The following is a 26,825-nucleotide window of genomic DNA, read 5'->3' on the forward strand; positions in this document are numbered from 1 at the left end:
CACCATCTCAACACTGAACTTCAGTAAAACAGTCATTGGTATGGGTCATTAGCAAATTTTACTGAGAGAAAAAAATAAGTGGACCAGTCAAGTGATAAATATCAGCCAATCATTTAATTAGGATCCATATCACAATTTTATCATTTCACATTGATTTATATAGACAATCAGAAAGACCAGAGCCTCTTGTGTTTTTTCCCAAAGTTTTGATTTTGTATCACAATTACCTGTCTTATAATACAATCTAACAATACCATCGTCAGTACCAGCTCACAATACCATCGTCAGAAAGGATTTTGTATGTTCATATGACATTTTTAATTTATCCTCAACTGGTTTAGATGTTGGCTGGTAGCACGAGCCATGTCAAATTTCTTATGTCTTGTACTAGATGAAAATATACTTATATTCTAGCAGTTGTTATTGTTTGAATGTATGTGGGAGGTCCATTTTTTTAAACCACTTAAATAATTCATTTTAAGAAAATTAAAGTTCCTGAACTTAAGGTAGATTGAATATTTGATTAGTAATGTTTGATGCATTTTGTTTGTACATCAGGGAGTGGTATGACACCAGGAGGACCAGGATTTAGTCCTGCCAGTTCAGACGTCACCGGGTTCAGTCCGGCTTACAGTCCAGCTTGGTCACCGCAACCCCAATCCCCAGGCTCTCCAGCAGCCAGTCCTTACATTCCATCTCCAGCTGGACCTATGTCACCAAGCTACTCCCCAGCTTCGCCATCTTACCTCCCAGCGTCACCAGCAACCCCTCAGAGTCCTGGGTATTCCCCTACATCTCCATCATACTCACCAACTAGTCCCGGTTACTCACCAGCCAGTCCTAGCTACTCACCGACGAGTCCAAGTTATTCACCGACTTCGCCAAGTTACTCCCCAACCTCGCCGAGCTATAGCCCGACTAGTCCAAGCTATAGTCCAACGAGTCCAAGCTATTCACCAACCTCCCCCAGCTACTCTCCAACGAGCCCAAGCTACAGCCCGACCTCTCCAAGTTACTCTCCAACAAGTCCAAGCTATAGTCCGACAAGTCCTAGCTATTCGCCGACGAGTCCTTCATACTCGCCCACGTCACCAAGCTACAGTCCAACGTCGCCTAGCTATTCTCCGACCAGCCCGTCATACTCCCCAACATCTCCAAGTTACAGTCCTACATCACCTAGCTATTCACCAACAAGCCCCAGCTATTCGCCAACTAGTCCCAGCTACTCCCCTAGTTCTCCCAAGTACTCTCCGACTAGCCCTTCGTACAGCCCAACCTCTCCTAGCTATTCGCCCCAGTCACCCAGCTATAGTCCAGGATCACCCAGCTACTCCCCATCTAGCCCCAAGTACTCACCTACCAGTCCCTCGTACAGTCCCACCTCGCCCAGTTACAGCCCAACGTCGCCCAACTACAGTCCCACCAGCCCGACCTACTCCCCAGCAAGCCCTAGCTACTCTCCCACGAGTCCCAAGTACTCGCCCTCCAGCCCCAAGTACTCTCCCACCAGCCCTTCCTACTCCCCGACATCCCCCAAATACAGCCCAGCATCACCCACGTACTCCCCTACCAGTCCCAAGTACAGTCCTAGCTCCCCTACCTACTCCCCGACAAGCCCCAAGGGTTCTACATACTCACCTACTTCACCCAGTTACTCTCCAACTTCTCCCTCTTATAGTCCTACAAGCCCAGGTATGGATGATGACGATGATGAAGATTAGATTCTACTTAAATAGGATGGTCCAACATCTGCTATTCATGTTGCCTTTCGATGTCATAGCCTGTGCTTGAAAATGGACAATGCCAATAGGCTTTTGATGAATATTCTTGTTACAGTTGTTGAACTATTATATTCTCTGATTGTTTTCATATGCTTAAGAGCAAGAGATAAAACTTTGCTGTTTTGTAATTCTTGTTCTTCAAAACTTTCTGCTGTTACAGAAGATAATACTGAGAAGAATAAGTTGATTCATTTTTCTTTAGATGTGTGCTTTTAGGTATTTTATGATCTTGAGAAATGTTTTTGAATCAGAATGATTATATTGTAAATTGATGGAATCTATTAAGCATTTGATGATATGCATATCATATTATAATGATCGTGATTTTTTAAAGAAAGAATAAATTATTAATTATTATGCATAAAATACATAGAAAATACCAATGCCTGTGTTGTCAACTTGATCTTTAAAAAAACCTAAAATGCCTGTGTTAATTGAACTTACAGTAAAGAAAAAAAAACTTACACTAGAAATAATCATATGTTAACTCCATAACTCTTAGCCATTTACTGTGTGAAACAAGTATGTTTTACTGTAAATTTGAGTGCTCTGACTGCAAGTTTATATCCTTAGGAAAAAAAAAATTATATGCCTTGCTCACCATGATTTGTTTGCATCTATCATTAAAGGATGCTTGAATAAAAAAAGAAAACATTGACATCTATGAAAAAAATATATTTAATGGTTTTGTTATGTATGAAGGTATACTCATAAATGTTCTAGTTTGATTCATGTGTTCAAGGCACTTGATGAGGAAGACTCCCGAAAGAATCCATTGAATATGAAAAGACATGAAAAGGACTTGCGAAAACAGAAGAGATGTAAGATGTACAATATATATATTTTACTGTTCGCCTTGCATATTGGTAGAGTTTTTGCTACGCATTTGAATTTTTGTGGGTTCATTCATATGTGAAAGTGATTCTAAAAAACTTTACAAGTTAATTCACACTTTGTAGGGAATGCTTTTTCCTTGCTGTTGTCGAGCAAAATCCCTACTCAGTGAGAAGTATTGACGGGTGGGCATGCTGTAGAAACCCAGGTTTCAAAGCTACAACTCGAGCCCTTAATTGTGTGGCTACTGCAGTAAATGGCAATTCAAAATTTGTAGATATGAATAATTTATTGTTTATGATTGATTGCCCTGTAATTATTGGATCAAATCTACTTTGTGGAAAATTTGTAATTTGTGAAATGACCACCATATAAGTGAAAATGACTGGGTGTTGCAAATGTCCTTGGCCATTCTCTATCAAACTTGATGTCAGTGTAACGATTATATGTGATTATGTCTCAAAATGGAATTACCATGGTCTTATATTGTAAGATATACGAGAGTGATACAAGGGTGGTTTATGAAACTGCTATGTCAGATTCATAGGGACATATTATTAAGTGTACGAAAGGGTCACGAGTGCCATGTGAAGTTGTGTGTGAAGTCATGCGTAAAATTACGAACCGCTTTAAAAAAACAGCCCCCTGTATTAATGACTACATTATGTTCATTAAGATGCATAGTTCTGTATGTAGCCATCTTAGAAACAATCATTTCATTGTCATAATATAATGAGGTATCCTGCCATGTAATTTTTTTTAAATACCATATTAAAATGCACAACTATACATTTATGTGCAGCTTTGAAAAGCAGAGTACAAGAATCAACATTTGCATGCACTACGAGCCAATTATTTTGCCAAAGATCCACTCAAATGAAGCCCACATTTCATGTTCGCAAATTTGGCTGATTCTAAAGTAAATACTCTGAAGCTCTGAAAATGCACTAAACTGGCACAGTTGTATTTTGCAGCTTAGCTTTCCATTTGGGCATAATTTATCAATTGATTTTAATGCTTCCAATAAAGTCATTTATTATTGTACAAGTTCAAGAAAATCTTTTGGTGAATAGCTACATGTTATTGTGTGGGTTTATATGACTTTGGGCCGACCAATTCAATTTTAAAACTTTTGTATGACATAGAATGTTTGAGTTTCTAGTATTGAGAAACAACATTGATACTATATTCACTTTTTTATTGACCTTTTTATGGTGACCAATATTACTTTTAACGAATCAGTTTCATTTTTAGCATGAGTTTTGATAATATGAGTTATTCAACATGTGTTGCCCATTTTCCATCCTTTGTTATTGAGAGATATATTTAATTGAACAGAGCTCTCAACTTTCAAAAAGTGGGAAACTTTTCATTTAATTGCACATTTAAACACTACTTGGCATCATGATACTAAAAGCACACACTTAATTCCATCTTTCTGCTTTATTTTTCCAGTATTTCTCGTAACAGAATATGAAAGAAATTATATAAATGTCTGTGTACATACTTCATTTCTATGATAAATGTTCCAGTACAGGAATAACAATTTTCATAAAGAATTGTACAGAAACAGCGAGCTATGGTCAGTTGCATTATTTTCATGTAATGAATAAACTAGAGGTAATTTGTAAACCTTGAAATATTTGGTTATTGGCTCATTATTGCAGAGTGTGTTGAGAATTTGCTTGAATTTATTTGCTGATTGTATTGATGTACGACTGTGGCATGGATAGAGTGGAGGCCGCATTTTGCCGGCCTTGGCCTCGACCCGAGTCCGGTGTACAGAGTCTATGGGATAAGATTCATCCAGCGGCCTCGTGATTTGGAACTTCCTGCCTCTGGACTAAAAGTGTATATTGAATTGATTAAGAACTTACACGGTATGATGATTGAGTTAGTGTTATGTGGTTTATAAATGGATTAAATGAATTGGTTGTGGTTGTGTATAATGCATTGTGGCATATATGAATTGGCAATGGTGATTGTGTTAGTGCTAAATGAATTATTGTGTTAATATTAAATCACCAGTGTATTGTGGTTTACTTGAACTGGTAATGGTGATTGTGTTAGTGTTACTTAAATTATAATTGTATTAATATTAAATCACCACAGTATGTGGTGCACTTGAATTGGTTATGGTGTTAGTGTTACCAGAATTGGTTATGATTGTGTCAATGGTGATCCACTGCAGTGTATCATACATACACATCTTCTAGGGCATTCATTAGTAAGAATTACAGAGTTCTAATGCGCCCAAGGCATATAGCTGAGGGCGATTCAATTCTGAAGGCAACAATAGGTGTGTGTAAATTATTCTATGCCCAAGCAAACTTATGTGTATGCTTTATTAGATAGTGATATGGATCCTTGCTATATATGATAAACCATCCTACCATGACCAGTCAATATAACAGGTCATATAGTACCAGTTATTAGCACATTCTCATGCTAGTTAGAAAATAATGACTGGTCATGTGATAGATTTTTCAGCCAATCATTTGATTAGGATTCATATCACGATTTCAAAAGTTACTTGAATTGTGTATGATTTGTTTATGTTTATTCATAGTGTCGTATGTATTACCTGAAAAAGATCATTTATTTGAGTGTTATACAATGTGAATGTGATGTATATATGTTACACGACCTAAATATACTTCTTCTTCAGTCGATTGAATGAATTGGAGCTGTAGAGAATTACCAACCCACATGCACATCACCTCTGTTTTATACTTTGTTTAAAAAAATTATTCTCATTCATCCCCTTATTCTCTTTTTTTTTTAATATCCAGGGGAGTATGGTCACCCTACCCCCCCCCCCCCCCCCTCCTCCCATAGCAAAACCCATCTTAGTGTTGTATCTCAAAAGAAGAAGAAAATGTCTTTATTCTGTTTATTTTCCATGCTTGCTACTTTCCATTCTCCGGGCCATTCTCCAATAAAAGGGCTTCCAAAGTCTCAAAGTCTTTCGGATGGTGACGTTAAAGGTCGGTCCCAGACGTAAATAATCATATCTGATTGATACACGTCTGACAAAAACTCAAATACACACACTCAAAGAGCACGTCTAGCCAAGCAGTGACGTCGCGTCGTGCATAATGATTTGCGCTGGAGATGATGACAGACCGAGATCAGATAGAGAACGAGACTAGAAAGTTTTGCCGTTCTTTCTAACGAACATTGGTAAGTTGTTACAGTTGTATTTCATTATGTTAATACTACAGTCATGTTGGCCTGTTACTAGTAAACTTGATATACGTTACCGTAGTATTTTTTTTCAGAAAACGTTAGATTCTAGAATGAATTTTACTTAGTCACAATCACATGAATCTCGTCGCCATAGTCGAGTCACTCACCGAACGCCTACCTTTCGGCTCTGGCGCTGTGCTGTCCGCGGGGCGTGGTGGCTTCCCGAGTCAACGAAACCGCTGTAGTGTATCCTATTGCCTGGGCCTTATTGTCATCCAAGTCACTGGGGTCAAACTTAAGACATACGGTACCTCAATCAAATATCAGCAATCTTTCTATCAATCTATGCCATAGGAGGGGACTCGGATAACAAGGAATATGCTATATATAGTATAGTATTTAGGCCTACTCATTAATCGAGTCCCCTCCTTGGGGTAATTGGCAGTCTCAACACGGGAAGGGGACTTGGATCATGAAGAGTAATTAGACAGTTAAATAGTAAAAAGTATTTTTAATGTGATTTTTATTGATTTTAAGGATTCTTATCAATAATATTTATCATCTCTAGGAAACTGTCCAAAAGTGGCAGAGTGGTTTTGAAGAGGAGGGAAATGAGGGGTAGATATCAACAGGTTAATTGCCGTTTTAAATTTTTTGGATCATGAGTAATAGTACTCCTCGTTATCCAAGTCAACTCCTTTGGGAAATTGGACAGTCCACCACAGGAAGGGGACTCGGATCACAAGCAGTAATGGTAATTCGACAGTGAAATGGTGTTTTTAATGATTCTTATTCATTTATCATCTCTAGGAAACTGTCTAAAATTGGCAGAGTGGTTTTGAAGAGCAGGGAAATGAGGGGTAGATGAATATCAACGGGTTAATTGCCTTTTTATTTTGGAGGGGGGACTTGGATCAAGAGGAGTAATTAGACAGTTTTATAGTGTTTTTAATGCAATTTTATTGATTTTAATAATTCATATTATCAAAAATATCTCTAGGAAACTGTCTAAAGGTGACAGAGTGGTTTTGAAGAGGAGGGAATTGAGGGGTAGATGAATATCAACGGTTAATTGTGTTATTTTAGAGGGGGACTTGGATCACGAGGAATAAGTATACAGTTTTAGTGTTCTTTTTACTTGACGAAATAAAGCAATGGAGACTGAAAAAAGTAGATGCATTTCTTATTTGTCATAGCAAGGCTCCACATTAACTTTTTTTGGTGGTGGCCCTTTCGGGCCACCAAAAACTTCAAATATTTTTTTTTGGTGGCCCGAAAAATATAAAGAAAAACATTAATTAAAAATGAATAAAACAAACTTCTGAAATATTAATTCTGCAGCCACTACCACTAAGTTACTTTCACTTTGTACATCTTGTATGTAAATCTTGTTTGCTGTTATTTTACTTTGCTAATTGATTTGTGGTAATAAATTGTTCTACCATTGTAAATATGAAATGATTGAAAGAGAACAAAAGAATTGTATTGTTCCCAGGTTGTGTGGACTTTTTTTAAATCTCTGTAAAGACACACACTCATAATAGTAAAGTAAATAAATAGTGCATAGCAAACTCAGATAGATGAACAAAACAATGATTTTTCCCTTCTTTTTTTAATCCTAAAACCTACATGTAGATTATGCAGGCCCCAAATCCAGTTTATTTTCTTTTTTCCAGCATATTATAGCAGGAGAAAATCACAAAAATATGCTGCAAAATTAGATCAATGCATAAAAGGGGAAACAAACAAAAATAATTTTTAGAATAGTATATTAAAAAAGAAGACAAAAATAATAAAATAAATAAGTCAAATAAAACAAAAGAAAGGAAATGGAGAAAGAAAAAACAAGGAACAGGGGAAAAAAAGAAAAGAAAAAATTGAGAGAAAAAAAAACAAAAGAAAATGAAAGAAAAATGAATAATTTTAACCAAATTAATAAAAATGGGGAAAACTATTATTATTATTACTATTATTTTTCAGTAGAAATATATTTTTTAATCAGGCATATTCAATGGGAAGGGGTATAAATGGTTTAACCACTATAAAAAAAAATGAAAGAAAAAAATAGGAAAACAGCAAAAGTTATATCTGGAAAAAACAGTGTGAGAAACATCCTTCCCTATATTTGCCAAAATGCTGGAAAAATTCACATTTCATATCAATGAAATGCCTTCCCAAAGTATTTACTTCCTCAAGAGTGGTTTAAGAAGTCATTTATAAACAAGAAAGAAAGAAACTGTCTGTTTATTTTTGGCTAGAAAAGACACAGCTCGAAAGAAACCAAGTATCAACATACATACAAATGCACACGTGGGACTGTGATGTACTCACCTATGTGTTTTATGTGTATTAATGCATTTGGAAATCGGTCTTTTTGAGTCAAAAGAGAGGTCATAATTCTTCTTTTTAATGCTTGCAAATAAACAGGTTACACCAGATTTTAGTAATATGGACTGTAGAAGGGCATTTCATTGGTGTAAAATGTGACTTTGACGTAGATTTTCATGGAAGATTTCTTAGCAGCAACATTTTGTATCGCAGCTCCCTAAGTCTGAATGAATACCGTAAGTAACGGTGTATTAACCGCACCCGTGTATTAACCGCACCCCCCATTTTCGGATGGAAAAAAAAAAAAAAAAATCATTAAAAAAAAAATTTAATCAAACTTACTTTCTATCTCTAATATGCGTATTTAAGAAAGTGTCAAGAACCAAAAAATATCGAAGAATTACTGGTAAAAAATGATGGGAAATCAGCGCTTCGTCACTTATCTGCAAGTTGCCGATATTATTGGCCACTTCCACACTCCGAGTCACCTCACACACACACATATGGTACCGGTGTTCATTGCAAGTACCGATACCAGCATCAACATGGGGGCTCACCCATACGAGAAGATCGTTCATATCATATTTCCTGCATCACAGCCCTACTTTTGCTTTCAGAATTCTGTCTAGCATTCAATGTCTTGACATGAATTTTAGACAAGGGAATACGGGAAGGCTCAAGATACGAGAAATTTGCGATTTTGTTCAGGTGTTTTTCTTGTCTGCTTTGAACCACTACCGGTAGTTCTCAGTACGTGTGTGGCGGTATCTTACAGACAGCAAAATAGGAAAAAAAATGCTAGTACCGGTATACCGTATTTTCAATGGGAGCTCTGGGCGGGAATAAAGTGAATAATAATTAAAAATAAAAAGTCGGAAGGAGTGAAGATGGGGATTGAAGATTGATTTTGAGATGATGGATGATAGAGAGAAATGAAGGAAAGGCAAATGAAATAAATTAATTGTCAAATAATACCAATAATTTGTCAAACAAAATAACTTCCACGGAAAGGTAAAGCGCCAGCTTACGTTGACGTTGCGATAAACATTACACATGCATGTCTTATTCGGCTAGCTGCACCGCGCTGTGCGATCGATTGGCGTCTGAACTTTGCCGCGATGACTAAAAAATGACAACAAAGACAGAGTCACACCATTAAAAAAAGTCAGTTTCATGAAGGTAGGTGCGTTTGTTACCGTGATATTAAACTTTGAGGGACATTTACGGTAGATACCAGTAGTCATAGTTGCTTCCCTTTTATACCCGCGGCTCATGCCCCTCTAAACGGGATTGCCCCATGCGGCTACGCTCGGCCACCCGACGCGAGTTGAAAACTGGTAGTGGTATCGGGCTGAGATTGGCTTGGCTCAGACCTGTCACCGTGTATAAACCGCACCCCCGACTTTTGATTCTGTCCCGCCGAGAAAAAGGTGCGGTTAATACACCGTTACTTACGGTAGTCTGCTAGCGCACAGCTAGCTGCAGTGGTTTCATGCATGCAAAGCTCACGTACGCCAGACGGCCAGCACGGCTGGCTGGATAATAGTTACTGTATGCTATAGCGGTAGGCCTACATACTGTCATGACTATGCAATCTTTGTGTGTGTGTATTTGTGTGTAGATTAACAAAAAGGGCGCATGACGAATTGGCTTGCAATTTGAACTGTAGAAAGTTGATAAATGCGTGCAAAATCGGGAGAAAAATTGCGCTACTTTGAAAATTATTGGTTGCCTGATTCGGGCCACCAAAACTTAACATTTTTTCAATAATGGTTGCCCGAGGTGAATTTCTGGTGGCCCCGGGCCACCGGGCCACCGCTAATGTCGAGCCTTGCCTTAGTCATAGTATTGGGAACTGACGTAAAGCAATGGAGACTGAAGAGGGAGATGCAATTTGATTTATTTAGTAAAAAGGTGATAGACGAAATAAAGCATAACTTGAGAAACATGTAAAAGAGATAATCCTGATTTATTTAGTGTAAAGTAGTGGACGACGAAATAAAGCAATATACATGTAGAGACTCAAAAGAAGTAGATGCAATTCTGATTTATTTAGTAAATTAGGATTTGACGAAATAAAGCGGGATACTGAAGAGGGGTAGATGCAATTTTGATTTATTTTATAGTAAACACGTATAGACGAAATAAAGCAAAGTTTTAATTGTGAGAAACATGAAAAGAGACAGTCCTGAGTTACTTAGTAAAAGCATGGAGGTACATGTAGTAATGGTAGAAGTCTATATAAGCCTACTTTAAAAAGTACTAACAGTCGACGGAATAAAAGCAATAGCAATTAATTCTGATTTATTTAGTAAATTAATCGACAAAATAAAGCAATTGGGACGGAAGAGGGATAGATGCAATTTTGATTTAGTGGAGACTGAAAAGAGACACACGTATTGCGAGGTTGGTAGAGACAGGACTGACATAGGACACATTTTCAATGTGAAAAATTGTCCGTGGATCCGAGTCACCGGGGACTTGGATCACGATAATGCCTCCTATTGCCTGACACTTTTGTTTTAGTGCCTGACAATGAGAGGAAATATAATCAAGACTAGACCCTATTCCAAATATGAAAATTAATTAGGGCCTAACGTCATATGGTAGGGCCTAAAAATTATTTGATATTTACCAACCGCTTTCTTTGCATCGCACTTGCCGCATACCCCTCCATGAAAAACTATTTTTGTGCATGACAAATTACATAATGATTCCAGATGGGTGAAGATATTCTTGATTAATAATGACATAACTATTTTTTGTGCTTTTTTCTTCATGACATAGAGGTCTATATCATCATGCGTAAATTGTAAGTTTTTGTTTGCTTTTTTAATATCGAATCGGAGTAGATTTTGGTAATTAATTTGTGTTTGCTAATTTTATTTTTTCTTGTTAGCTGCATGTTCCATGACTCTTTCCAATATTATGCTCATTCGTATCGTGACGCTCATGAAGTTCTAGACCGATAAATATGTCTATTTCTGTCAGGGATATACTCTGCTGAGACTTTGTCTGGTTCCGTGGCATCCCATCCGTCAATAGACCGATGATGGCCATTGGGCTAGTAATGGTGGAGCAAACAACCGCCACTTAACTACAGGCGTCTATGTACTCTATGGAGAAAGGGTGCACTGGCGCACCTTCCCCGATTACTCCTAAATTTTGCTTTTTGACAGGATAAAAGGGAAGAAATAATAAAGATAAATTTATATTAAACACATTCAGCTTACCACCTTTCCAAAAAATGTGACAGAAAATAGGGAATTTTTATGACAAAAAGAACAGGATCAGCCAGGTTTTTCTTTGATCGCTCAATCGCCGTCAGCGCAGCTACACATGTACAGTACAGCAGCTGAGCGTACAAACGTGCCCTCATCCTAGTCAGTCAATCTGTCAGACTGCCAGTAGACCCGGTCTCATGAAACCTTTTGCTGCTAATTTTAATTCGATTGATGATCATACAAGGGCTCTGCTATGTGTACAAGGGTGAGATCAGGTTAGTCTGCAGGCACAGACCCTGATTGAAACTGATCAATCAACAAGTGGTTCCTCACACAAGGCGAACCTTAATTGCTGTCTCAATTTTATCTTCACTACACAAGTCTTAAGCTACACATTCAGTCCACTTTAATTCTAGTGAAGAGTTTACACAGCAGACTAGAAGCAGGTGGCAACCACCCCCATTGATTTTTTTTTAAAAATAAATAAATAAAGTGTAAACAGAGCTGCTATTTAGAACAGTTTCTTCAGGCTCCAGACTCAAAACTAAGAGATAAATCACAGTTGATGAGTATGATTGATTGCACATGATAATAATCATTGCAATGTATCAAATAATAATAATAATAATAATAGCTGGATTTTTAAAGTGCTTTTTGCCTGAGGATACAAATCGCTGCTATTATTACCCCCATTGATAGCTGTGCTGCCTACAGGTGCTCTGACATTCAAGGAATTTCTTCCTACCGGGTACCCATTCAACTTACCTGGGTTGAGTGCAGCACAATGTGGGTAAATTTATTGTTGAAGGAAAACACACCATGGCTGGGATTTGATCCCATGTCCCTCAGATTGAAAGATGAAAGTCATAAACCACTAGACCAGGAGGCCCCCACAAAACTCCAGCCCTATGATCAATCATTATTTGTTGTGTTACAGGGCCACTGTGAATATATTGCTCGCCATTGTGAATGCGTATTCACAGTATTACATGTATGTGTGAAGATTACTAATACCGGGTAGTGGTTTTGCAATGACTCAAGCTTCAAGATTATGTTGCAAGACCTCTGTGTGTTATATCAATGAGCAATTTTTGTTGTGTTCAATTATTTTTTTTTTCTTCTAAAAATAATCATGTATCTCTGTATTCTCATGTACATGTAGGCCCATGTAAATGAACCCAAATGAAACAATGAATTAATTAATATGATTGGATGATTAATTACTTTGCAGTAATACAGTAACATAGATTTCCCATTGTGAATTCTGAAACAAATGAAATGAAACATATCTTCATACTTTAGATTTCGATTTGAAAAATGTATGTTTTGGGGTGTTTTTTTTCAAGTTATATCACAAAATCTTGAATTTAGAACACACTTTTAGTGAAAAATAATTGTTACAATCTGAATTTATATCATTCATAAGAGTGATTTCCAAAGTGACTTGTGAAACAACCCTTGGGTGATTCAGATCATATTTTAACAAAGCTCTCCTAATATTTTTTATGTAGCATTTCATGAAACAAATCTGCAATTTTCACTGACAACTTGTTATAAGCACATACAAAGGTCATCATGAAATGCTCCCCTGGCTGTTGTAGTTTTTAATAGATCTTTCATGTCGAAAATTTCATTTGGAATACATGTATGCACTATAAAGTAGATATACTGCAACCATGCTTTGCTTTTTCTCCTAGTGAAATATACAGTTTTTCAATTCCACTTTGTTTCTCCTGTACAGAGTCGTATTTGACGAATAATGGAGCGGCCTTCATTTCAAGGGTTGTCTGCTTTGTGAAGCAAAACGACTATGTCAACAGAAACACACATTCCAAAACCACTTTTGCTCATCTGTAGCCTTTGGCAAATAATGGAAAAAAAATCAGAGGACAAGCCCCACACAGAGACCAGACAGCACTTAGAATGCCTCTTACTCTCTAAATGTCAACAAGACCTGGTTCCATTCTAGGGATATTTATCTGCATTCGTGTACTTGCGTCCAGGTTACAATGGCGAGAGGTTTGAGAATGCTCCAAACTATTTCATCATGTCTTATTCTATCTGCTGCACTGGTAGCCATTTTGGCCACTTCCATAGACGCAGCGAACCCCAAAGCTTACAAGGAAGCGCTAAAAGCCAAGGAAAAGGAATCCCAAGGGGAGAGTGTCGTCGGAGGGGCACAGCTTGGGAAGCGATCCCAACGAGACCGCTACTGGCTGGCGAACTCCTGCGGGAAGCTTGCGGGTCTGATGCAGACGAAGAAGAGGGTGATCCAGAAGTTGAACCAAACCATTTACGACGTGGATTCGAATTTTAAACTTCCCAGGGAAGAGAGGGCGTTTCAGATCCACACCTTTCAGATCTTTCAGAAGGAGATTAATGAGAGTGAGAATGAGATCTTCATGGCCATTAATGGACTACAGAGGGCGCTTCAGGTATGTTGCATTTCTTTCAAACTTCTAGAAAATCCATTGTAGTTTTGAGGGTTTAGTTTCATTTTATATGTGATGTTTTCAATACTCTTAAATGAAAGTTGATTTTCTTTCCCCTAATTGACTCACAGAAATATTACACTGCAAATGTATGTAAATACTGTGTAATCACTTACACAGTCCATGAATTTCAAGATTTTCTGTTCATTTAACAATTAGTGTTTAAATACATGTAGTGTTATGTTTATTTGTTTGTTTGGTATCAAAGGTCCCAAGAATAATAATGTTTTTAAAAAGTGAATGTCATAAGAAGATTCTTTGTGACAATCACAAATTCATTATAGTGATTACAATTCATAATTCACCAGATGCTAAGTACCTCGCTTCGTGAATAACTCAACGTAGTACAACATAATATTTTAAAGTATACTCATTCTTCACAAGGTCCTTTGCTCTATCTGTTCATGTTAAAGTTGAATAACTAATTTAAAAGGAACTCCATGAAATTATGATTTTAATATACTATCGATTATGCTGTAATTATTGTAATCATGTTCATGCGTCATTTCTCCTTGGACCCTTTCATTTTTTTTGTAATTGAGTTGATATAAGAAATTACACTGTAATGTTAATAAACAATGACACTTTGGTTTTATTGAATACAATTACATGTACAAGGGCACTATTAACATGAAAGAGAATAGCCATCTCTCCTTGGATGCTTTGATTTTTTTATTGTGATTTTAATATTCTGAAACACTGATATGCTTAATAATTAAGTTATTTGAATGAACTCTTTAAATAGTCCAGAGTAAAAGAGTAGCCATCTCCCCTTGGATTTGCCTTATGATTGTGATAATAATGCTAAAGACTCGTACAGTGGTGCTCAAAAGTTAGTGAACCTCCATAAAATGAACATATTTAAGTTCTGCCAAATTATAGTGAAGTCAAGTGATAAAATATTACATTCAGTAAAGTTTCTTTTTCTGGGCTCGCTGAATATTGTAGTGTTGTTGTCTACATTCAACACTCAGTATGAACAAGTGCATTTTGTGGTGGGGTTCACTAACTTTTAAGTACGACTTTACATGTCTATATAGGGTTAACTAAATGAATTATTTTGGTGTAGGGCAATTACAAGGACATTATCAACATGAAAGAGAGCAGCCGCCTTCGTCTGGATGCCTTGCGAGAGGCGACCCTGATGGAGGAACAGGAGTACAATGACCTTGTGGCAGCAGAGAAGAAACAGATAGCAGCCAAGGTCCACCTTCAACATCTCAATTTTGGCAACTCTTCAAACCATACCAAGGTCGAGACTATCCTAGATGAAATATTTCAGGTTTGTCATGATGTTGAATTTTTGTTGAGAATGTATTGATGATAATAATAAGGGGCATTTAATGTGTTAATAGCGCAATCTATTTATAGAAATATTCTGTTCCAAGGCGCTCAAGGAAGAGTGTCATAGAGTTTTTAAGTTTCCAATGATGCTATTTTTCTTAAATTTGAGAGTGTGCAACTCAAGATCTATAGATCCCATAGCCATGGTACTTTCTACATCAATAGCCAATGAATTAAGCTTTAAAGTGATACCAATTTGTTGGAATTATCTAGATTAGGCCTGACTTGAAACGGATATTTCAATATTCGGATACCCGACACTGAAAACCGGACGGGTATCCGAAATTTTACCCTGAAATATAAAAAATAATATCCATTTGCACTTATTTGAGTTATATTTAAGATTTTCAGTTATATTTGAGTTTTGAACCTATCCGATGATGGCGAGAGTCAGCGTGCGCTAATTAAAATATTTCTGAAAACCACGAAATTACGAGAAGCTGAATATTTTGGGTTGAATCTGTTTTGCAATCGGATTTGACTAATGTGAGTTAGCGTGAGGCTACGGCTTCAAATGTAGATCGTATGACTGTGTAAGCTATTAGTAAATGACTATTATTTTAGTTATACAAGTCGGGCCTAGTTACGATCCCATTTAATGGTTTCGAGAGTGTGTTTATTTTTTAGTTCCGATCGAATGAAATAAGATGCAATGAATTTGACCGAGGCGAGTGTAAGTGCGAGTTTACTATTACTAAAAGTCTAAAACCAGACAGGCCTACATCATTCAGCTCACGCTCGTGCTGTCCTGTCTGGACGTGTCTGGAGTGAATCGTCCAATATATATTTGGTCACATTACACTCGCTACACCTTCAAATGGGATCGTACTTGGAATATTTTCATTTTCATGTCGGGTTTCTCCTCATTCCCCAAATTATAGCCAAGCTTCTCATTTCTCAACTTCTGAAACATAATCACACTTCTAAAAAAGATTCAAGACAAGATTTAATCACAGTAACAGTAACTAATCACTTACATTCATCACCAGTAAGTTTTACTGCAAAACACGTCGATTCACAACCGACCACATACTCAGCGGGCGCACATCATAAACCTTTCTGGCACGATACCCGCCTTTTGAGTATTGTTGTTTACATGATGATGGATATCAAAATTTATAGTGGATATGCCATTTAAACTGAAACAAAGGAAAATGTGTGTTTTGTAATTTATATATTAAATATTAATTCATGAAAGAGATTTTCAATTGACAATTATCATTCTTTCATAATTCTACCAGAATAAAATATGAAGTTATGATCCTGATATAAGTTTCTACGAACATCAAAATATGAACATACGTGAACAATTTAAAATTTGCAATAGCACAAATATAATTGACATCTAGATAATGGACAGTTTCATTCTAATTAATCATTATTAATGACAGTTCAAGAAAAAAAAGGGATGATTCATTATTTCAGATTTGATAAATAAATCAAAAGAAACAAATAAAATGGCCAATCAACATGTATTTGATGTTTACATGATTTCAAAATTATCTTCATTCTTCTTTCATATCGAAAGTTGATGTGAGAAAAAAGTACTGAAAATTAATATTTCATTACGCATTTCAATTTAAATAAATTACAAGAAACAACATGACACACGCAATCAACATTTATTCGACGTTTTCAACTTTTCATAGTTTCAAAAATAATCATCTTCATTGGTAACCAAAGTTGCTGTGAGATAAAGTAGAATTCATTTTGCATTTGATGAATAAATTACAAGAAACAACATGACACACACAATCAACATTCATTCAATGTTTCAAATTTTCCTAGTTTCAAAAATAATCATCTTCATTGGTAACCAAAATTGCTGTGAGAAAAAGTAGAATTCATTTTGCATTTGATGAATAAATTACAAGAAACAACATGACACACCCGAGTAACCCGATCAACATTTATTTGACGCTTAAATGGTTTCAAATTATCTTCATTCTTCACTCGCATTGAAAGTCGAGGTAAGAAAATATACGATGAGTTACGCATTTGAAATCATCAAAACATAAGACGGGAAAGAAAAACGATCTTAAGCGACACCATAGTAAAATCACCATCGTTGTCAGAACGGAACTTTACTCCATTCACGGACGGTCATGCTCCAAAACTGATATAAGGTCATGTTTCAAAACTGATATAAAAACGATGGTTTTCGGCGGGAATATATTACCGAAGAAGATTAATTGATATTGGTGATTATATTGGCGACTATAACTTATAAATTTTGTTGGTGAGTCTTACTAAATTTAATGAATTTTTGTGACAGGAAAGTGGTGAATCAGTGTCCACGGATACCCGAACCCGAAAAATGAAAACCGTTATCCGTCCATGCGGGCGGAAACCGTTCGGATATCCGTTTGGTGGCAGCACTAATCTAGATATAGATCTGGAACATTGAAATAAAGTGATCTTTGCGAAATCATGAAATCTTAGCTAAAAAAACTATAATTCTAATGATCACTTACACAAAAAGGCATATAATGTTGGACAGTGTAGTAATATTGCGTGGAAAAATACCGGACATTTGATGGAATTCAGGGCTTATTTCTCAGCAATTACACATTTTCTTCCAGAGTCATTTGGCACATATTTTTAATTTATCCATACAAACACTTTTAACTGATAATTTAATGTATTCTGTTCAAACTCATTTTGAGTTTGTTTACAAATTATTTTACGGAACTGCCCCTCTGTGTTATTTCGTGTCTTTACAGGAGGTAGCTGAAGCCGCAGATAAACTGGAGGTTGATATCGAGGAACATGCTTTTGATAAGAGTAAGATGGTAAGTGTATTCAAGGATGAAGGGCTACATGATGGTAATAGTATAATGTATTATGAAAAAAAATTGTGTTATTGGAACCTCATCGAATAGAACATATTGAATACTGTCACTGCTTACAATATTGTAATAATTTGAGTTTTCATGTGTTTTAGATATGAAATATGTCTGTATTGAAATGCTGTTTCAGGATTATTAATTTATACGTACATGTGCATAAATAGTAACTTCTCGATGATCCTTCCACTATTCTTGTAAATATTCCCACATACATGTATTACATGTAATAATTTTGTTTTGAAATATTTCTTGATTTTTTTTTTAAATGTTTTTGTGAAAGTTTCAATTCAAATTTCAATATCTACTATCCATTACCTCAATACACCTCACCAGGTTCCTGTGAGAAAGATAATTAAAGTATCAGACATTACCCATAGTTTATTCTGCCATCTCCACATCTGTTAGTCCCTGGTTAAGTGGTATATGAACATAACCACACAATACGAATAATCTTTTTGGGATGACGTATTGCCCTTTCATGGATTTTTACATCTGGCGATAATTGAATATTCAACTGTTCGATATGAAATGTCTTGCATACCTATTGTGGTGATGGGGATGCTAATTTCATTTGAATCAATAGCATACAAGAGCAATATACATAAGAAGTTTTATTACTAATAGAGCATGATGTGATTACAATTTATACAAAGATAGATGACTTTATTATTAAGGATATGCTCCTTCTATTCTGTTTTATTATCTTCTTCCTTTCGTGTGTATGGATATTAAGGTTCTAAGACCATGTTTTTCCTTACCAAGCTCGCATCTTGCAAAGTCTCACAAAATATTGTTTTTAGTTTGCTTTAGTGGGTAGTGGATGATTGCAAACTAAAAAGATATGATTGTTTTTTTAACCCTTGATAGAGAATTTATCAACTCTTAATTAGAGCTGGGCCCCATTGCATAAAAGTTACTATTATGGTAACTTTGCCATTCAATGGTAACTACAATGGTAACACTGATCAACATCCAATCAAAATCATGGATTCCATGCAAATTACCATTGGATGGCAAAGTTACTATAATGGTAACTTATATGCAATGGGGCCTTGGTCTGTTTCACTAATTTTGATGATCCATTGAAGTCTGTCATGGTGGACCTCATGGATATACTGTTTATAGTTGCAGTGTAATATCAAGGAGCTTTACTGTGCATCAGTGCCAATTAGGGCAGTGATTAGTGATGCATGTCCACATCTTGTACAAAGCCACTTGACTTAGTTATTGAGCAAACAAATGTTTAAAAAGTAGTACATTGTAAACGTATTGGCAGTGCAGCATTTACATGTAAGTTCATAGGAAATGGGTACACACAAGATATCTTTTATACATGAATGCCCCTATATTACTCTGTGTATTAATGTATGTAGAGATGAAGCCCTAGGATTAAAACATTCAAACAGTTTTTTGACAATGCCGATGTTTGAGAGTTAACTGCAATTCGTTTCTCTACAAAGATAGTGTGAATGCAATATTTGCTTCTTACCATTTACCTACCCTCTTTCTATTTATTTTTACCCTCCAGGCAAAAGGATCACAGATCGAGGCCGTGGTTCGTATTGATGAGATCCTGACCAATTATAACAACTCAAACTCTGTGAGGAAAAGAGCGGTTCAGCCAGGGATGAGTGTACTCATAGATACCAGTAACAATCAGTATGTGCTCACGAAGCCCAAGGATACAACAGTTCCACTTGAAGACCATCATTTTATCAAGGTATCAACCATGTCAAATACATACCAATAAAAAAGGGGGGCAATGTGTATTTGAATAACAGTTACAAACTTTGCATGAATTGCTTTTATTAACCCTCTTGCTTGAACATGCCAGAAGGCTGATTTGATGTATGTGATTATACAATGAATGTTGGAAGAATTTGTTTCCCTTTCAGCTAGATGTGGGTTCCCCCCCCAAAAAAAAAAATAATAATAATAAATAAATGAAATAATAACAATAAAATTAATTAATTAATTTATTTATTAATTTATTAAATAAATAAATGAATGAATGAATGAAAAGAAAAAAAATCTACAAGTTCTTCAAAGCTAGATATTTGAGAAGAGGGTTGGGAGTATCACATTATGTGTTGCTTGATTGGGGTTTCACATACATGTAAATGGAAGCGATTAAGTATATTTGTAGTTGTTTTGACTATTTTGTTTGATGTGAAATTCTTGTAAACAGGATATACTCTTAATGGTGGTTTTGGCCGCTATCCTCGGCTGGGCAAGCAGTGCTATGGGCTTTCCAGCGATGTTTGGATACATTATGACTGGTGTTATACTAGGATCTGATGGTTGTAATATCATCAAGGTACGGTAATAGTGATGAGTGGATAGTGATGATGGTGGTGGTGGTGGTGGAGGGTGATACTGATGATGGTGGTTGTGGTGGTGGTGGTGGTGGTGGTGGTTATGGTGATGATGGTGGTTGTGGTGGTGGTGGTGGTGGTGGTGGTTATGGTGATGATGATGATGCTGATGGTGATGGTGATGGTGATGGTGATGATGATGATGATGATGGTTGTGATTATTGTGGTTGGGATGGTGATGATTATGACAATGATGGTGATGATGATGATGGTGATGATGATGATGATGATGATGATGGTGATGATGATGATGATGATGATGATGATGGTGGTGATGGTGATGATGATGGTGATGATGATGATGATGATGATGGTGATGGTGATGGTGATGATGATGATGATGATGATGATGATGATGATGATGATGATGATGATGATGATGATGATGATGATGGTGATGATGATGATGATGATGATGATGATGATGATGATGATGGTGATGGTGATGGTGATGATGATGATGATGATGATGATGATGATGATGATGATGATGATGATGATGATGGTGATGATGATGATGATGATGATGATGATGATGATGATGATGATGGTGATGATGATGATGATGATGACAGAGTTGATGATGATGACAGAGTTGATGATGATGACAGCGTTGATTATGATCATGGTAGTGATGATGATAATGGTGATGATCAATATGATAATGCATGATAGTGATGGTATTATGATTATGGCCATCATCATCATTAAATCATCACTGCCATTATCATTATAATGATATCAGTGATAATAGTGAGATTGTCGAAATGCAGATTGTCATGATGATAATGCAGTGTTATTTTACTTTTACATCCTCTTCAACGTTTAGGCAGTAGTACAAGTTGAGAGCCTTGCTGAATTTGGTTCTTTCTTCATACTTTTCTCTGTCGGCTTAGAATTTTCTCCTGAAAAGATTAAAAAGGTAAGTGCAAATTAAATCACTTCTATTTAATTAAATCACCTCTTTAATCAACACATAATCAACACATTTGATTATAATTCATAGTCAGGAAACACCTGATAAGGAGGAAGATTTCCTCCGTTGAGTTTAACTGTCGACAAAATTTTTGTCAAAAGAAAGAGATTGAAACAATTGACACGATTAGTCATCAGGTGGAGAGTGCAGCATTCTCTAAATTTTTTTGGGGAAGAGGAATACTCATTTCTAATGTTTAAATTTATGAGATCATATGAAGACTTGTGTAGAACAAAAAAATATTGTTTCAAGCTGCCAAATTCTTACATCTGGGAAAATCAGAATGGTGGTGCCGTTGTGTAGTGATTCAGTCACTTGACTCTCGAACCAAGGATCGAGGGTTCGAATCCCATCCGGCGCTAATGTCCTTTGGCAAGGCTTTTATCCATGTTTGTCACTCTCCACCCAGGTGTTAAATGGGTACCCGGTAGGATGTGAACGTCAATGTGCTTAGATTGGCATGTGTGTACTGAAAGGTCAGGATACTCCCCAAGGAGTGCACTTTATGTGTGGAAAAGTGATGGATCCTATGACCGGGGTAATAATAATTACAATGTAAAGCACTTAGAAACATAATTATGAAGTGCTATATAAAATGTAACAGTTATTATCATGAAATCAGAGAAAATTTGTCGTTGAAATTCTTTGACATTTCTCTTCATGAAACACTTGCCCCATGTCTTCTTCCCCTCCATGACAGGTATGGAAGGTTGCTCTCATAGGCAGTGTAGCAATGAGCGTTCTGATGATCATCTATGGCATCCTCTTTGGGTTTGCCTTACATATTATCCCGAGACAGAGTGCTTTCATTGCAGCATGCTTGTCCCTTTCAAGCACTCCGTTGGTCGTCAAGTTTCTCAGTTCTAACTCCGCACGCAGAGAGAAAGAAGAAGGTGAGACACATTATTTGTGTTTTTGTGAGCATGTAATTACAATTCTATATTTTATAATGCAAGAGAAACACCTGAAATTTTGACATTGTTTGTATGCTCAGTATGGAAAAATCTTCAATGATGCAAATCCTGTAATTGCAATATCAAGGTGATTTTGATTAAATTATTACTTGATTATAATAATGTCTCAACCAGCCAACTGTTAATAATTTTAAATGTACCAGTATGTGCAATCTCTGAATTTCAATATTTTTTTTGTAAACCTTGCATTTTTAGTCTTTGAACTTTTGTATTTGTTTCATATCTAATATACCGAAATCGAATTGAGTTGAATTTACAAATCTGTTTCCAATTCAATTTGATTTATTGTCTACAGTCCGGAAATTCATTTTGCTCACATTACATAAACAATTCGTCAACAAATATGTTACATGAATAACGTTGTTATTCCACAAATCTGTTACCCTGTATATTTTGACATCACTCCTTCATGTTGTTCTGTAGAGATTGGTTGACTGCAGTGTACTCAACATCCTTCAGAAGTCACCAAGTTTCTCTCCTGGGGTCTCTCTCTGGGGTCTTACTGCTAGTTTGTCCAATTTATCCAATCCGGCAAGATCCATCACCAATATTATTACTATCATCAATTGCTTTCATTTTTTCTCTCTCTCTCATAGATGTTGGGGATCATGATTATAGTCACACACTACTTGGGATCCTAGTAATGCAGGATGTCCAACTAGGTCTTTTAGTAGCTATCATGCCCACGCTAGCTGGAGCTGACAATTCATTATCAGACACCCAACAGCAATTGTCTCTACTAGTCAGCATTGTGGCAACCTTCAGACTTATTCTATGGCTTGCCTTAGGTAATAAAGATCTTTTCTCTTATTCTATCCCTTCCCTCTCTTGTCTTCATAAAGGGTCTTGAGCATTTTTACCAAAATAAGCAAAATATGCATTAGTGTTTTTCTTGTATGTGATGTTTTTAATTAGTTATTAGATATTAATAGCTTTCAGATTATATTCGTGATTTTGCAGAGAAAATTATCCTGAAGACTGAAGAAAAAGAAGTACAGCATATGAAATAATTGATGTCACCTCAAAATTATTATTTTTGTTCACTTGATTAATACTTATTTGTACTGGTAAAGGTGGGCAGCTCTGTCATTGTCTTTTAACTGATCAATAGATTTAGTAAGTGCTCAACTTTTCACCTTGTGATTATTAGCTCTTCATTGGATAAGCTTCCCCTTCTACCTCTCTATCGTTAGTCATTGATGTGTTGAAAGCTACAAGAATTTTATACTTATAAGTATTTTACAGTGAACAAATGAGAGGTAGGCCTCTTTTCAGACTAAAGTCTAAATTCAGACTTTATGAACTTTTTTCAGCGATAGAAAACACCTTTTTCATGTAGGAAAGGAGCCATTCTCGATAATATTGTTTTGTTATCATTTCTATGTGACATTTCTGGAATAACCTCCAAACAGGTAAAATGATAATAAACAAAATAACTGATCAATACTGGTACTATGTTTTGTCTTCTAGCAATGGGAAGTATTCTGCTACTCACCTACACATTCAGCAAACTAGTTGTACCATTCATCTTTCATCGGTTAAAACAAGAAGGCAACAAGGAAATTCTATTGCTTGCTACAATATCATCTGTTTTCATCATGCTTATGGTAAGCCATTGTCAGCAAAATTTAAATTGACGTATACATGTGTGTTCACACATATCAATAATTATTCTATGTGCATGATGTGTTTAGTTAATAGTAATATGAACTCTGATAGAATCCTTTACCTTCTTTATTACTCTTTTAAGGAATAAATGAAATAAACAAATCAAAGGAATGAACAAATGATAATGGGTTTATATTCAATGGGTGGACAAACAGTTGGTCTAATATTGAGTCTTATACCACATGGGTTATGCCTACAAGGTCTAGTATCTCATTTGGTCTATTTGCTGTTTGGTCTACACTGCACTTGGTCTAACACCCATTTAGTCTAATTCTTATATAGTCTTATTTTCATGAAATCTAATGCCCAGTTGGTCTAATTTCCACTTCATCTACTTTTATTTTCAAATGAAAATTTGGCTCATAAATTCATCGTCCAATTGGATGATAGAAGCATAGCTGAAAATTAGACAAAATGGGCTAAATGGCAATAAGACAAAATGGTTAGGAGACAAATTGAGATTAGAATATGTGAGATGAAATGTAATAGAGAGTGATGAAGCAGGTATGGATCAATTGGCTGTTTACTGATACATGTTAGTGAATTATGGGATCTTGCTATTTTTAAAAATGAAAGTGTTGGGCCTAATACTCACATTATGCTTGTTCTAGGGTTGTTGTTATTTATTGTTTTTTAACGACAATTATATTTTTTTATATACTGTACTTGTATAAAGATATCAAATCCATAAACATCTCATTCTTATGTAAATCTCTAACATTGCATTTTTTTATTTGTTATCTCTCTTTTGAAGATCACAGATTCCTTGGGTTTATCAATGGAGCTTGGTTGTTTTCTAGCTGGTGCTATGTTAAGTACCCTCGGACATACATTCATAGAAGAATTGAATGTAATGGTAGAACCCGTAAGAGATGTCTTTGCTTGCCTCTTCTTCGCATCTATTGGTAAGTTAAGGAAGCTTTAAAGTGCTGTCAACGTGTCAAGATGGTGAGATACGTTATCTCGCCAAGTCGACTTGCGAAGAAATGTACGTCAACACAGAGTGCGCACACATGGATGTTAATCTGTAGGCAGTCATCCTGGCTGGATTCGTTTGCCACTTGGTGTAGTTCTTGCATGTTGTGGAGAAAAGAAATCAATCACATCATTTACTTTATAAACATTACTCATGTTTACTTGGCAAGATAACGTATCTCTTCATAAGTCGACTTGGCGAAATAATGTGTCTTGCTATGGTGACATACAATTTTTCATATGTCGACTTGGCGAGGAAAACTTTCTCGCAATCTTGACAAGTACATGGCACTTTAAATTTCCATAATATAAAGTTATGGCTCATCTGTTCTTCGGTCTATCAATAAAATCCTTGACATCTAATATTTTAAATATTTAAAAATCTAAACAATTTGAGGGCAGCTATGGAAAAGCTTGAGTTTGGAATGATTGCAATGATGGCAACCTGATATTGTCTGAAAACATTCTCCTATAGAGAGTCCTTTCTTCTAGGCAAAAGAAAGTTTCTTCTTATGTTATTCTAAATAGTAACTTGTGCTACATTGTCCTAACAAAAGATAATTTTTAGATATATGGTGTTACTAGCCTACAGGTAATATGTCGCTTTGATTTGTAATTTTACTTTAACCAGTCCATTATTCTTATTGGGTAATATTTGTCAGATAGGATGCCCTTGGTATATCTGTGCATGATTTAAATTGAATTACTATTACTGGTATCACTTATTTTTTGGTGGATGGAATAAATATATTAAATATATTGTTCTATCTTGTTTCCTGTTATGAACTGATCTTTTTTTTTTCTTGGTATTAATTGTGTGTAAAAGAAGACAGCTTTTTCTATATGTACGTAATATTTGATTGGCAAGTTGTGCTAATACAATATCAATCATTTACCACTTATCACTCTGTGTGAAGGAGTTATGAATTTAAGCATCATCAATTAAGGTCTGAGTTCTTTTTATGTAAATGCTGCATATTAGCATGTTCTTGTAAAACCTAAACATTTGAATGATCATTTCATATCAGTTCATGATCATGGATCTTGTAAGAGTGAGGAACCCATTTTCAGTAACAAGAGTAACTGATGTTTAGTAGTGATATGATAACTGGTGTGTTGGCTCAGTTGGTAGAGCATCCATCTCACAACCGGGAGGTCGGGAGTTCAAACCCCAGCCGTGTCCGACCAAAAGATGTTAAATGATGGGAGTTGCTTCAACGATTAAAGGGATAGAGCCTCGTTGATCCGGCGCAGCTGCCGGGCCCACGATCAATTGGGCAAAGCAGATTTTAAGAGTATTTCAATCCAGATAGGATGCCCTTGGTATATCTGTGCATGATTTAAATTGAATTACTATTACTGGTATCACTTATTTTTTGGTGGATGGAATAAATATATTAAATATATTGTTCTATCTTGTTCCCTGTGATGAACTGATCTTTTTTTTTTCTTGGTATTAATTGTGTGTAAAAGAAGACAGCTTTTTCTATATGTACGTAATATTTGATTGGCAAGTTGTGCTAATACAATATCAATCATTTACCACTTATCACTCTGTGTGAAGGAGTTATGAATTTAAGCATCATCAATTATAAGATTTTACTATTCCTTCCTCTTTCAGGTCTTCATATATTCCCAACGTTTGTAGCCTATGAGCTGACTATTCTCCTAAGTCTTACTTTTACTGTGGTTATCCTGAAGGTAAGCTATCCGTAAATTGCCATTTGGTCTACACCTATTGGCCCGTATTCTTAACTCGGTTTTAAATTAAACCCTGGGTTAAAGTTGTGGTTTAACTATGGAGAGCCAATTAGGG

The 26,825-nt window shown here is 36.0% G+C and overlaps 2 protein-coding genes across 4 annotated transcripts in view; both read left to right on the plus strand.

Moving 5' to 3' along the window:
• Positions 1 to 4,255, plus strand: part of LOC135156921 (DNA-directed RNA polymerase II subunit RPB1-like) — a 36,581-nt gene extending 32,326 nt beyond the window's left edge. Inside the window, exon 27 of the mRNA XM_064110806.1 lies at positions 559 to 4,255. Coding sequence (XP_063966876.1) covers positions 559 to 1,721 — 1,163 coding nt within the window. The 3' untranslated portion in view covers positions 1,722 to 4,255. The remainder of the gene's footprint in view (positions 1 to 558) is intronic.
• Positions 4,256 to 5,436: 1,181 nt separating this feature from the next.
• The window catches only part of LOC135156930 (transmembrane and coiled-coil domain-containing protein 3-like), a 33,236-nt gene continuing 11,847 nt past the window's right edge, over positions 5,437 to 26,825 (plus strand). Inside the window, exons 1-12 of one of the 3 annotated variants that reach the window (XM_064110879.1) lie at positions 5,437 to 5,798; positions 13,098 to 13,791; positions 14,918 to 15,130; positions 17,916 to 17,984; positions 19,570 to 19,761; positions 20,230 to 20,358; positions 21,246 to 21,338; positions 22,093 to 22,285; positions 22,963 to 23,154; positions 23,837 to 23,973; positions 24,789 to 24,939; positions 26,631 to 26,710. In XM_064110879.1, coding sequence (XP_063966949.1) covers positions 13,366 to 13,791; positions 14,918 to 15,130; positions 17,916 to 17,984; positions 19,570 to 19,761; positions 20,230 to 20,358; positions 21,246 to 21,338; positions 22,093 to 22,285; positions 22,963 to 23,154; positions 23,837 to 23,973; positions 24,789 to 24,939; positions 26,631 to 26,710 — 1,875 coding nt within the window. In that variant the 5' untranslated portion in view covers positions 5,437 to 5,798; positions 13,098 to 13,365. The remainder of the gene's footprint in view (positions 5,799 to 13,097; positions 13,792 to 14,917; positions 15,131 to 17,915; positions 17,985 to 19,569; positions 19,762 to 20,229; positions 20,359 to 21,245; positions 21,339 to 22,092; positions 22,286 to 22,962; positions 23,155 to 23,836; positions 23,974 to 24,788; positions 24,940 to 26,630; positions 26,711 to 26,825) is intronic. The other 2 variants (XM_064110878.1, XM_064110877.1) reach the window with 2 other exon arrangements.

This window comes from Lytechinus pictus, chromosome 16, assembly GCF_037042905.1.
Source record: "Lytechinus pictus isolate F3 Inbred chromosome 16, Lp3.0, whole genome shotgun sequence".
Classification (NCBI taxonomy): Eukaryota; Metazoa; Echinodermata; class Echinoidea; order Temnopleuroida; family Toxopneustidae; genus Lytechinus; species Lytechinus pictus.